At 43.6% G+C, this 12,569-nt stretch overlaps 1 protein-coding gene across 2 annotated transcripts in view; it reads left to right on the top strand.

Annotated features, from left to right (window-relative positions):
- The window catches only part of spns2 (SPNS lysolipid transporter 2, sphingosine-1-phosphate), a 59,225-nt gene that overhangs the window by 8,410 nt on the left and 38,246 nt on the right, over nucleotides 1–12,569 (top strand). For both annotated transcript variants that reach the window (XM_076750724.1, XM_076750723.1), the window contains exon 2: nucleotides 9,797–9,862. In XM_076750724.1, the coding sequence (XP_076606839.1) occupies nucleotides 9,797–9,862 (66 nt within the window). The remainder of the gene's footprint in view (nucleotides 1–9,796; nucleotides 9,863–12,569) is intronic.

Here is a 12,569-nt window from a genome sequence, read left to right as displayed (position 1 = left end):
ACACACACACACACGCACACATTCACGCCTGGTGTTTTTCTGCTGTAAGGGCTAACACATGGGTGCATATGCAGGTATTAACCTTAATGTTGGACTGTAGTCTGGCGGCTTCATGTCATCTTTGCTAAACAGTGCAACGTCTCAACTAAATTCTGGCTGCTTTAGCTCTGCTCAGCTTGATTAGCAGGCAAGCAGACTTTTGCATCTGTGTTGTCTTTTTCAGGCTGCACTGTGTGAGAATTTGCTTATGAGACAATGACAGGCTGAGTTTATGTGTTTGTTTCTGCAGTGCAGTTGTACACCAGAATGGTTGGTTACACCTCACTGCCCATGGTGGGTTATTATAGCATTCTTTTGATTCTTCAGCACCATAAATGTTTACTGGCCCATGTTTAAATACATAAATCTGCAGGCAGCCTGTCACCACACCACTTCAAAATGATTGCATTTTGATTGCATGTATTTATAACAATGAACATTATACACTGGGCTGAATCTGTTGTTGTGTGTGGTAGTTGTGGCATAAAATGCAATAGCATGTTTTGTGTTCAGTGAGGTTTAGGAGACAGCCTCCTGCAGTAGCCCATGCTGTCATTCAGGTTGTTGATGGAAGTATCTGGGCAGCGCAGCAGTGCAAAGTTTCATTTGCATAGAATGCAGTTTAATGACTGATGAGCGCATGTAAGGCCTGAGGCTGTGTGCCGTAGGTATGTGGATTGTTCTTTAATGAAGCAGGCCTGGCATGTGAAGGAAGTCAGACAGAAAAGATGCCATGGCGTGCTTTCCCATGGTAAGAAGAAGTGAAACTTGTGTCACACAAGTGGCAGAGTTCAGCTTCAGAAATGGGGTTGCATATTTTTTATCAAGTAAAATGAGATCAAACTTTGTCAGAGAAATCAAATTGTGTTCAATAAGGAACTTCTTTTGGGAGCTTTGAGATTCAAACTGGCCTCTGAGGTCATTTTTTATAAGTTTGTGCAAAAAGACATATTTGGGTTTCTCAGAGTGTTTGATGAAACAGCAGAGGAAGTAATGAGATGCATATCTAATTCATGAGACAATGAAAGATGAGCCCCACGGCCTTAACTAAACTGCCCTCCCCATAACTGGGATGAAATTGAGTCAGAAATTAGTAGCTTCCCTCTTAAATGAAGACACAGTGTGAGAGTGCTTGTGAGTACTAATGTGTGTACAGCTATTGAGAGGTCACCTTGGCAGCATCTCAGAATTAAAATGCTTTAGTATGTCTGACTGGTCTCCCTCTGGCTTTAGTTGTGATGGGAATACACGAGGAAGTCTGAAGATGGGAAAAAAACGTGTTTGACATTCATATTTATAAAGCTATAAAACTCCAGGAGTCCTTATAACATTGAACTAGCTGTACCTGATAAGAGTGACAGATACATCTCATTTGTTATGGCCTTAATAGAGTAGTTATGGCTGCCGTGGAGAAAACAGATGTTATCACTGTGTACATTAAGACCAAATATGGCAGACAGTCCTTCCTTGTTTCATCACTTCTTCTTCTTCTTCTTCTTCTTCTTCTTCTTCTTCTTCTTTGTTAGTTACACTTTTGACTTAAAAAAATGCCAGACATTAGCTATATAGAACCAGCCGGGCCCATATTGCCCCTGAATTCTCCATTTTGTGAAGTGATTATCCAGAGAAGATAGCTACACTGTAGTGGTTTGACGCTAAATTGATCTGAAAATACAAATCTTCACCCATTTTCTTCTCTTCTTATCATGGCTTGGTGTCACTTTGCACCCTCTCTTTTTGAGAAACAGCACTGAGGTCTTGACAGGCAGTTTGACAGCCTGTGGACGTCTTATCCTTATGGTTTACAGCTCATGCTGTGAGCCAATCAAGGGGAAGCCAGATGAGTCAGTTGTCAAGCCGAGAACACAGAAATATATTCTTTTCACTGTAGATAGATAAAATATTCAAATAAATGTATCAGCAGCGTTTCAGAGCACGCTGCTGTATCGTTGGATGAGTAAAGACGCTTTGTCTAAATAAGTCTCATTAGGTAAGATCAAGTAAGAAAGCTTGTCTTGACTTTACGTACAGTTCAGGATAATTATGCAGCGTATCGTTTCAATATCCCTCATAGTGGATTCCCCACATCCCCATAAATCCACAGAGAGACCAGAAAAGACAGGAGATAGGAGAAATGAAATCTCATTAAAAAAACACTACAGAATGACTTTAATCCTGCACACTGTTATGTAAAAAAGCACTGGGATTAATGACTAGATTTTTCCAATTCACATGTGCTGACACTGGCGGATACAGATGCACACACACACACAAACACACGCAGACACAGGCACACAGTAAGTAATGCAATGTAATGTAAGTGAACTCTTAACATTTATGTTAATGGACAAACTGTCCCTACATTGATATAACACTGCATTTCCATAATTAAAAAGAGCACAGCATGGTGTGTGTGTGTGTGTGTGTGTGTGTGTGTGTGTGTGTGTGTGTGTGTGTGTGTGTTAGTGTGTGTGCAAAATTTCACTTTGTTCCACACTTTGTTTTATGACCAAATAGATGACAGCCTCACAGAGCTGCTAGCACGGCTGTAGACTCTTGGCCTTGTCTCATATGCAGCAGTGGCATCAAGTGTTTTAATCTGAGTGTTTGTGAGATTTCTGCCTTTTGACCTCTGGGTTATCATTCCAGCTGTCTTTAGAGTTCATTATTTCATCCAGCTTTAAAGCGCTTCTTTCAAATCAGCCTAGATATTTCAGGCAGTATACTATGAATTAGTATTGATTGTATGAAAGCTGTAGTACCATTTTGGATACTTACGAATTGAGCCTGATTTCTTGGATTATGTTTAAATGGTCTAAGGCTCAAACTGAATGTAAACCTCAGGGCATTTTCTGTGGGTCTGTGAAAGTGGCACTGTCTGTAGCACTTCTCTATTAGATAAAACCAGACACTATTTGAGCGTCTCTCAATGATTTTCTCTGCTTAACGTGGCTCCTTTTCAAAATTCCACACAAAAAACACTCCTCGGGGTCCACATTCAAGGTTGAGTTCAACTGCTGTTCAGTATTCCTGAGAGACACTGGTGTGAACAAGTGCAGCTCCCGGAGATCCCCTGATAGCCAGACAGGCTCATCTCATCTCAAATACCTTTGCTTCGCTTCACTGCACCTCTTTCCAATACATCTAATGCATTATCTCATACGAACAAGTGGGCTAGCCCTGGATGTATTATTGATGAGCTATATGTTTGGTCTGCTCCCTCGATGCTTCACAATGCATCCTCTCCACTACCATCAAATATTTAGCACGCACTGGCGAGGACTAATGCACCGCGGCCCTTGAGCTGAATTCAAGCTTTTGATTAGTGAAAGAAAATTAGGATAAAAAAAAAAAGCCCTATTAATCAAAGTGGTTAGGCTGGCAAACCTACAGGCCTTTAATTTGATTTCGCCCCAGTTTGGCTGTCACAAATTTGGAAGATTAGAGTGAAAGCTGTCTCAAATGTCATCGTGGTTTTGTCACTGAAATAAAAGCAGATTCATCCTCACACGCTGGCAGGGGCTCTGCTTTGTCTTGGAAGTTAGTAAACTGTCATCTTTAAGGAGTTACACTGGCTTCAAATGGCTTTCACATTAGAATCAGAAATAAAAAGAAACAGGAACTAAACCCAGTTGAACACCCAGTTGAACCTACTTTTTTAGCACATACCGATGTAAACGTCATAGTGAATAGCTGAGTTTCACTATCAGTTTTGACCTTGGCATGATGGAAAGTTCTTAAAGCACGTAGACCATTATACGAAACTAAAACTGTGAACCTTGATACAACATCTACACATCAAAGTCAGCAAAATAAAAAATGAAAGATGAACTGAAACCTGCAGTCTAACTTACACTTTTTATTGGGAGTGGACCTGCTTTTTATATTGTGAGTGGATGTTGCGTGTTTGAACAGTAGATGTTGGTGGGTTTCACAAGCAGTTTTTATCATGATGGGAAAGTGTCTGAAATAGTATTTGCGCTGGTGTGGATGTGTTGCTACAGGTGAGAAGATGAAATATTATCCAGGAAGAACAATTTGAGTAATACATCCATCACATGCCAAAACTGCACTGTGGCTTATAATATTATGACTAAGTAAACAATGTTTTTTTCATCCCTCTCCATTACAACAAGATAAACAGTAGAACTATTCATGTTAGACAGCGATCTACCAGGAATGTGGATTTGCATATATTTGAATGATCGGTCCATTGGCAGATGACATCAAATAGTGTTTGAGTATAAGCTATCATCTCCCAGTGGTCAATAACTCCACAGGGTACCTATAATCAACATGGCTCAGCCCTCAGACTGATGATGTTTTATGTCTTGCTTCGAAACAGTAGCCTCTAAACTTGTCAGTAGAATGACTGAATAAGATCTTACTGTATTTCTCACACAGCGTACGGTACAAGTGGTTTTTGGCTGAAGTTGTGAGTTCACTACCAGCAGGGCGGAAGGACTTGCCCTTCCTAGCGCCCTCACACACTCCCCATCTCTTGCTGATTTTATCCTCATGTACGAGCTCTGAAGCCATCCCGTGCAGGCAGCTCTACACAGTTTCCCAGACATCTGCAGCACGTTTCCTTTCTGTGTGGCAGGGAAAGGAAGTGGAATGGAAAAACGTCCCCCACCCACTGCGGCCACATGGCAAGGGAGGAGAGCAGTCGGTCAGGAGCCCGCCGGCCACAGTCGGGCATATTTGTGGTCAGCTTTCTCTTTGCTGCAGTCTGAGGCGCTGTACGGCCCGGCCTGCCTCTGCACTCTGTCGCTCTCTCCCTGCGCTCTGTCTTACGGTCTCTCACACACTCAAATCCAAAAACTGGTCAAAAGAACAACCAGAAAAGATGCACTTTCTCCTCACTCATTATGTCCCCCCGTTCTTCCTTTCCCAGACTATTTATACTGACGGGGTTGACACATGAAAAGGGATCACCCCCTTGCAGGAATGAAGGGGAAGGATCTGGCCACATCAGCAGAGCGGTTCACCGCTGCCCGTCACACTCTGGCCAGAATGAATGACTTCCATCCACTGGCTCCCTCTCACTCAGACACACACACAGTGAAACCAGGGGAAAGGGGAACACACACGCACACATATACTATATATATAAACAATGGAAACATGTGCTTTACAAGACAAATCCAACCCAGACTGACCTGACTGTAGCCACCACCTATTTCTCTGCTCCCCATGACTCCTCTCCTCTACATCCATCTCTCTGTGTGCCTCTCCAACACTCATCGCTGTTAAATTGGACCACTATTCTCTCCTTCCTCTTAGCCTAGTTTCTCTGAGCAGAAATAGAACCAAGGGGGGCCGGAGATCCTCGAGTCTGGGATTTGAGTTGGGGATCTGATATAAAATCTGTCCTCTCTTAGCTGATGGAGTTCTGTGTGCGCGTATCTGTGTGTGTCTGTATGTGGTGTTGTGTGTGTGGGCGTGTGTGTGTTCACTTATGGTGTGTGTGTGAGTGTATGGTGGTCCCAGAGGAGCAATGCTGGCAGCGTGCGTCACTGCATGAAAGCTGGCCTTGCTAAAACAGCAAGCTGTATCCTCATTTAAACGTTTCCTCTGAATCACACTATCGTGTGTTTCAACTGAGGACTGAAGGCAAATTAACATGCAATAACTGCAACAAAATCAAGATCCTGATGCTTGTCTCAGTTTATGGGAGTGCATTGATCTCCATGATTCATACATCCTAGCCTGTACAGTCAGTGAAAAGTCGACTTGTAGCCTTATAATGGAAACAGCAAAGAGTGAAAGAAAGTGCTATTCATATTGAAGAGCGATCACTCGCAATTCACTGCTGTAAATGCAGCATTTGTGGCATGTTAACGTTCACCAGTTTGAGTCATTTCTTCTCAAGCCGCTCTGAAAAAAAGTGGTCATAAAGGCGGACTTTATGAGGGGTTGGAATAAGTGTCAGCTCCACACTGGCCCCGACTCTGTGTCACCTCTGTGTTTTGACTGCAGGGAGCAACTGTGTGCAGCCGCATAGTATGCACAGTGCATCATCAGAACAAACTCATTCCAGAGGTCCCTAAGTGTCAAAGACGCACAAATATGGCGCTGGACTGTGCTGTTATACATCCCAGAACAGGTCAGTTAACTAATTTGAATCAGCCTGAAGCAAGTGGACTGACATGCAGCGGTGTATTCAAAGTCAGAATGTTGAAGAAATGACAAAACAGCAACTTCAACGACTGATCATTTATGTGCTTCTTCAAGCTTCTTCAGTTGTGCACAGTATACTCTGTGTGTGTGTGTGTGTGTGTGTGTGTGTGTGTGTGTGTGTGTGTGTGTCAGAGGGAGTGGCCTACAAAGTAGCTATGAGTGTGCTTTGCTCTCACCTTGAATGAAGGCTGAGGTAGCTGGTGTTATTGTTGTGTGCTGTCAGGAAGATCCACATTCCTGCGATGTTTCATGCTTGGCATCATGCTCAGATGAGCACGGACCCCTGGAGGCCCGAGACTTGAGAAACTAATTAACGTTGTTCAGTTAAATGGATCCGTTGGGTTATATTTGCAATGTTGCCACAGCCACAGTGGTGACCTGATATGTAGCTATAATGGAAAATATTCCTGCTTCCAGTGTTGCTATGGTGTTTTACTTGGCAATTCTGGCATCATATAATAACCTATGTAATTTGGCAGCACGTTTGCAGATGCTGCATTGTGAATTGCAACCACAATGAGGATTAGGAAAAGGCAGAGAAACGCTGGAAAGCTGAGTTCCTTTGTGGTCTCTTGACCTTTATCTCTTTGAGTGCCCGACAGCATTGCCATGGCAACTAAACTGGGCGCTGCCAGCTTGGGCGAGGGCTGTGGTACCTCGCCATCAGATACATTACTGAGTCTCTTTGTCTTAATAGCACACATTTGCGTAAAAGTCCAAAAACATGAGTGAGGAAATAAGAGAGTAAGAAAAGAAGTGACACCACTTAGAGTGAGTAAAAGGGAGATGTAGGGGAGAGCAAGCAAAGCAGGAAGAAAGAAATCAAAAAGACAGAGTTTAATTGCCAGGCATTAAAAGGCCTCACTAAGAGTAGAGATGATAGTTGTGATAGGCAGCTACACAAACACAGAGCTGCTGGCTCTCTATAATCCTGTACCGATTAGCACAGTTCATTACACAGCTCATTGCATGTGAATTTAGTACAATAAACACTGCTGCTTTGATCTGACTCCTTATTTAAATGGACACAACATTTAGCTGCTGGAATAAAGAATGTTATTTCTATCATATTAGCTTCTCACACAGCACTTTCATGTTTTTAAGTGATCTAATCTTATTGTCACAAGAGGACTTTATCACACGGTGGCTCTGGTTTGTCCAACACCCACAGCTCTGCTTTCCTAACCGTCAGTCATATTTTGCCAACTGTACCTTTATTAATTGTCTGGTAATTGTAGACGGGTGTGGCTCAGACAAATGCAGACTCTGTCCAGGAGGGACGCTCCACCATCTGGCCTCGGAATCCCCCTCCCAGCAGGCTGTGTGTATGTGTGTGTGTGTGTGCACTTCTTCCAGGTTAATTAGAGTACAGCTGCAGTTGTACAGTACACTGCTGTCGCTGTTTGATAGGCTTGGGGGACCAGAGTCGCTGTCACAGCCAAACCTGTCTGCCAAGGCCATGTAGAGATGACAACCTGAGGTGTTTTATAATTATAAGTGGTTTCAAGTGTGTGTGTGTGTGTGTGTGTGTGTGTGTGTGTGTGTGTGTGTGTGTGTGTGTGTGTGTGTGTGAGTGAGTGTGTGTGTGTGTGAGCGGATGGTGGCAGATCAGCTCAGCAAACACCTTCATCACATCTTATTTTGAGAGAGCATTAACTCAATCCTAAGGCGCATTAAAATGTGATCCGAATTCTGAATTCTTCCTCGGCTCTGACTTGCACTACCTGTGAACTGAGTCTTACCTGCCTTGAGGCAGTTGCTGCATAATTGCCCCATTGTGTGCTAACAAGAACCACAGCTAGCACATGTTAAAGCAGAGGGGATGTTGAAAATCTGTGTGTTTTAAATGAAAGGAATTCAGTTTGTCTTTATTATTGGTAGTGAAGGTGACTGAACCGTGGGCTTGACTGAAACTGGCTGATGACCAGCATACCAGCACCTTTAATCCACATCATTATGGAAGAGAAACAAGGCGAAGAGTTGTGAGTGTAGTGCTTGAATAAGAGCGCTGCCTGTAGTGTGAGAATGCGAGCAGGTGGTTTGACTCAGATGTCAGGAATCTGACGTATGTCTCTGCTCCATGTTCCACCTGCACTTGCTTCTTCATCGCACCGCCTCTGAAACACGCCGCGTCTCGCTGTTGACTAACAGACAAGCAAGGCGAGGCAATGCCGAGAATCGCAGAATCAACAACATCCATTATATTGGGTGCAGCTATTGGCCTGCGTGGCTGTGATCTTTCTCATCATCCACCGAGACAAAATCCCCGACATGACAGGGACGCTATGCATGAGGTATTTCTCAAAGTTACAGCATCTCAGGTGCACTAGAGGTCAGGTAAGGCTGGGTTACACTGGTCTGCTGGCCTCAGAGAAGAGGAACAGACAGATCAGACAGAGCCAGCTCTTTAAAATGTTAGTCATGCTGCTGTTCCATTTTCATGAGCCGTGTTGCAATCCCCAGGACCAGCCTGCCAGTTTCACAGAGAGTCAGCTCGCACTACCAAGCAGACCACATTGCATCAGGACTGTAAGGATTTCTACGACAGCGATGCATTATTCCTATTCTGTTTTCCTTCCACTTAGAAAATAAGACTTTGAACCTCTCCAAGTTGGTGGTCTCAAGAGGAGCAGAACTCATTTGATGAGACTTGTTGCCTCTTGTTTACTGGTGCTTAAAATTGTATGGTAGTCTTAAAGGGATTTCTTTAACCCTAATTTATCATCCTCTGATCCTCTTCTTGATCTTCGTCTTCGTCTCATGTTTATGATGCGTTAAAAAGTTTATGAGATTTCTCGTACATGCTTCACATGCTCGCGACATTGAACACGCACACGTCGTGGTGTTATGATGGGCAGATATTCAGCTGTTCACGTTACCTTTGGCCAAGCACCAGGTGCCATTCACTTCATTAAGGCCTCAGAGCTGCGTACAGTAAATGAGCTTCCTCCATTCCACCATAACTGCTCTTGGGTTACAGTAACAGGATAATGATGACTTCAAAGACCTTGTGGTTTCTCACAGTGAAGCGATGCTATGGTGTGGCTGTATGTGTGCGCGTGACTGATGAGAGCCACCAAAAATATTGACCACAGTCACTTGCAGCATTATCTAGTAAAGTCCAAATAAACCCCAGTCACTGCGCCAGAGCTGCTCCCCAGACTGGTTTATATGAGCCAGTCGTGAGCTAATGGTGGAGAAAGTACGTGTGTGCATTATGCAGTGTTTTTGTGTGTTTAACAGAAGGTGCATTTGTTGAATTAACACCAGATATTGTTCAGATATAACACCCTTCACTTCAAGTCATGTACTTAAGTTTAGCACTGTAAAGCAGCCAAGAGAGCACTTATCAGGGATGCTCCATTGCTCTTCGGGGATGTTAAGTGAATAATAGCCTTTGACCGCTGTCTATCCATCATATCTGGCAATAATCACAAGCCACAAAAGACTGCCATAAAGCCAGAATTAATTCAGCTGCGAAGTCAAATGGAGCTCAGTGTTTCAATCCATGTGGTTCTGATTATTATTAGGCCTTGAAACCACATTTACGTTTTCCCTCTCCTCCTGTTTACAGGTGTTCTGCTTGACATCCAGCGGCATTACGACGTATCAGACAGCGGAATTGGCTTGTTGCAAACAGGTAAGTCTCCTTTAATACAGTAATTACCGGTGTGAAAAATCTCAACAGCTAAACACATTCTCCGCATGATGAGAGTAATTATTGTGTAACTCTGATATTTTGTGTTCGCTAAATTGGATGGAACGATGAAAGGCAGAGGCTCTGATCCCAATCTGCCTCTTGTCAAGCTAAGTCCCAGTTAACAGCAACAATGTTCATCATGCTTTCCTGCTTTCACACACAAACAGAAAAGGGTTTTGATAATAATCTATAGCTGCTGCACATTATTAAGTTAATTTACATAATCAACCCACTAATGCAATTTACTTACTCTAATTTTTCTGCATTATGCACATTAAGGTGCTCTACTTGTGGGACTTAAGCAGAAACCATTCTAAGTTTTCTCAACAAAACAGATCATACTTAGCTCAATGTTCCTGCCTATAATTTATATAAGTCTGCCAAAAAATACACTCTTGTTGGCCACATCCCTCAAAACTAGAAGATAAAGCACTGCCTCAGTTTTTGGAAAAATGCATCATATCTTCATGTGAAATGCTGCTGTGATTAGAAGCGCACCACCAGCAATTTTATAATATATAACTTTATATGAGCGAGGGAGTGCGATTTCCTCACAGCAGCGGCAGCAGCACAGGTCAGTAGAAAGGAAAACACAGTCGGGAGCCAGGCAGGCTGCTGCTCAGAGCCTGCATGCATGTACCCGGAGCGTCTGAGGACGGCCGAGGGCAGGGTTTCCTGTTCCACTCAAACCCCAATGAATTCACCTTTTTGGGAGATACCTTGCAAAGCCCTCTTATTGGAGGACAGGACCCAGTCTTGTCTCCATGTGCCCTCAAACTCATTCAAACACCAACAAACTTGCACACAAAGTGCCATTGAGGGCAAGCAGGCCGGTTTGAGTTTTAGGGGGAAAGAATACAGCCCAGTGTTTTCCTCCTTCACTTGATGTTCGTAGACAGGGTGAGCTGAATGGTGTGTTGAGGACAAAAATATCTCCCAGGAAAAAGAAATCAGTGTTGTAATTTCTGTTGGCTTTTCACTGAATAAGCCATTTCATCATTTTCTAAACTCATTTCCACCCATTTTCACTCCCGTAATGAAGAATCTATATTTCACTCAAATTATTTTACTTTCAGCAGTTCTTTCTCCTTCACACACTTTTCTTCTTTATCTCCTCTTTTACATTTTGGTCGATTTTAATGCAGCAGTAGCCAAAAAATTCAATAGTCAGCCTGGTGTTTCAAAGCAACCAATTTCACGATGGAGCGTTTCATAGGATGCCTGTCCTCACCGGTAATGGTCCCGATGTGTCAAATCAAACACATTTTATTAGTTTGTTGAATCAGCAGGGTGCCTGAATTTGTGAAAACACACCGACCTCTCGAGGTGATGTCAGTCCTGACCAGCACACTCTGCAGATTTGTATGAAATCTATACAAGAAACAGGAAACTGTAAGTGTGAGGGGCGTTTGACTCTTAATTCTGTTTGCATAGGCTCATTATGCACACAGCCATATTGGCAGAGGGTCACACACACTTGAACACACTCACAGTATGTCAGCAGAGGGGCGTGTGGAGCGGACTTGCCCTCTGTACTGTCTGCATTTGCAGGTTTCTAAGAGGCACCCAGCTGAGCAGGCTAAAAGCGGGACTGCTGTGTGTTTGATTTGCCTGGCCTGTCCCGACCTGTCATGGTTCAGACTCCGCTTGGTCCCTGATCCCCAGGTGACCTCTTCCTCACACCGGCCTGAGGAATTCTGGGTGTCCAGGCCTTGAGGTGTGAGAGCGGGTAGGCACAGACAGGGAGCCTAGGTGTGAAGAAGAGGTTAAGAGGTTGACGTAATCAGGGTGCTGGAAGGGAGAGTCTCAGTGTGTGCATGTATATGTTTACAATATGCACATGTCCTTTCAGTTTCCCCCACCCCCAATTTCCGTCTCCAGGGGGAACAATCCCTGCCTCTGTGAGCACCTGCAGGCCAGGCCAGCTCTGCCTTCTCTCCTTCCTCGCTCTCTGCGTCCTGGCAGCTTTCGTCCACCTGAGAATGCAAACTGCCAACGTAGGTGTTTTACAGGCTGTGGGCGTTGTGTGTGCTGAGGCTTTCTCTCTTCCACGGCTGCCAGGTCACCCTCACACTTTAAAAAAAACACTGACCACACACTGCAGGATCCAAGTCGTAGAACAAACACAAGTCTGAGTCAGAATCACTTTATGAACTCTGCTCAGGTTCAGTTTGAGCAAAGGATAGTTTTGGCCCTTTTCTTTGGCTCGTGATCAGAACTACTGGAATGAAAAATTTCCCATATCTAGGAGTTACTGACAAGTTGTTTGCTTTTGGGAAATACTAGCCTGACTGAGCACAAGAAGAGCCCTTTAGATCTGCTGCAGTGTTCGCATTTTGATTTTTGCACTCCTATAGAATAATATCTATGTTTTGGAATGTAATTTTCTAAAAACAAGCCAACAGTCAGTGAGTGGCATTAGATAATTGTACCAGTTTCCAATAAAAGCTATCACTTTGTTTAGCATGTTATCATCTGGTATTGGAATGTGTCTCTCCCTAGCTTGTTTTAAGATACTGATATTCATTTCTAGAAAAGAAAAAAATCCCAGCCTTATTGGCAGGAAGATAACAAGCATATGTCTTGAGACTCAATGGCATGGTAAGATGGATGCCGTGGTGTAAACTGGTGTTTTCATGCAAAAGGA

Source organism: Chaetodon auriga, chromosome 15 (assembly GCF_051107435.1).
Source record: "Chaetodon auriga isolate fChaAug3 chromosome 15, fChaAug3.hap1, whole genome shotgun sequence".
Taxonomy (NCBI): Eukaryota; Metazoa; Chordata; class Actinopteri; order Chaetodontiformes; family Chaetodontidae; genus Chaetodon; species Chaetodon auriga.
The sequence above is the reverse complement of the archived record's forward strand: the minus strand, read 5'-3'. Positions and strand labels throughout refer to the sequence as shown.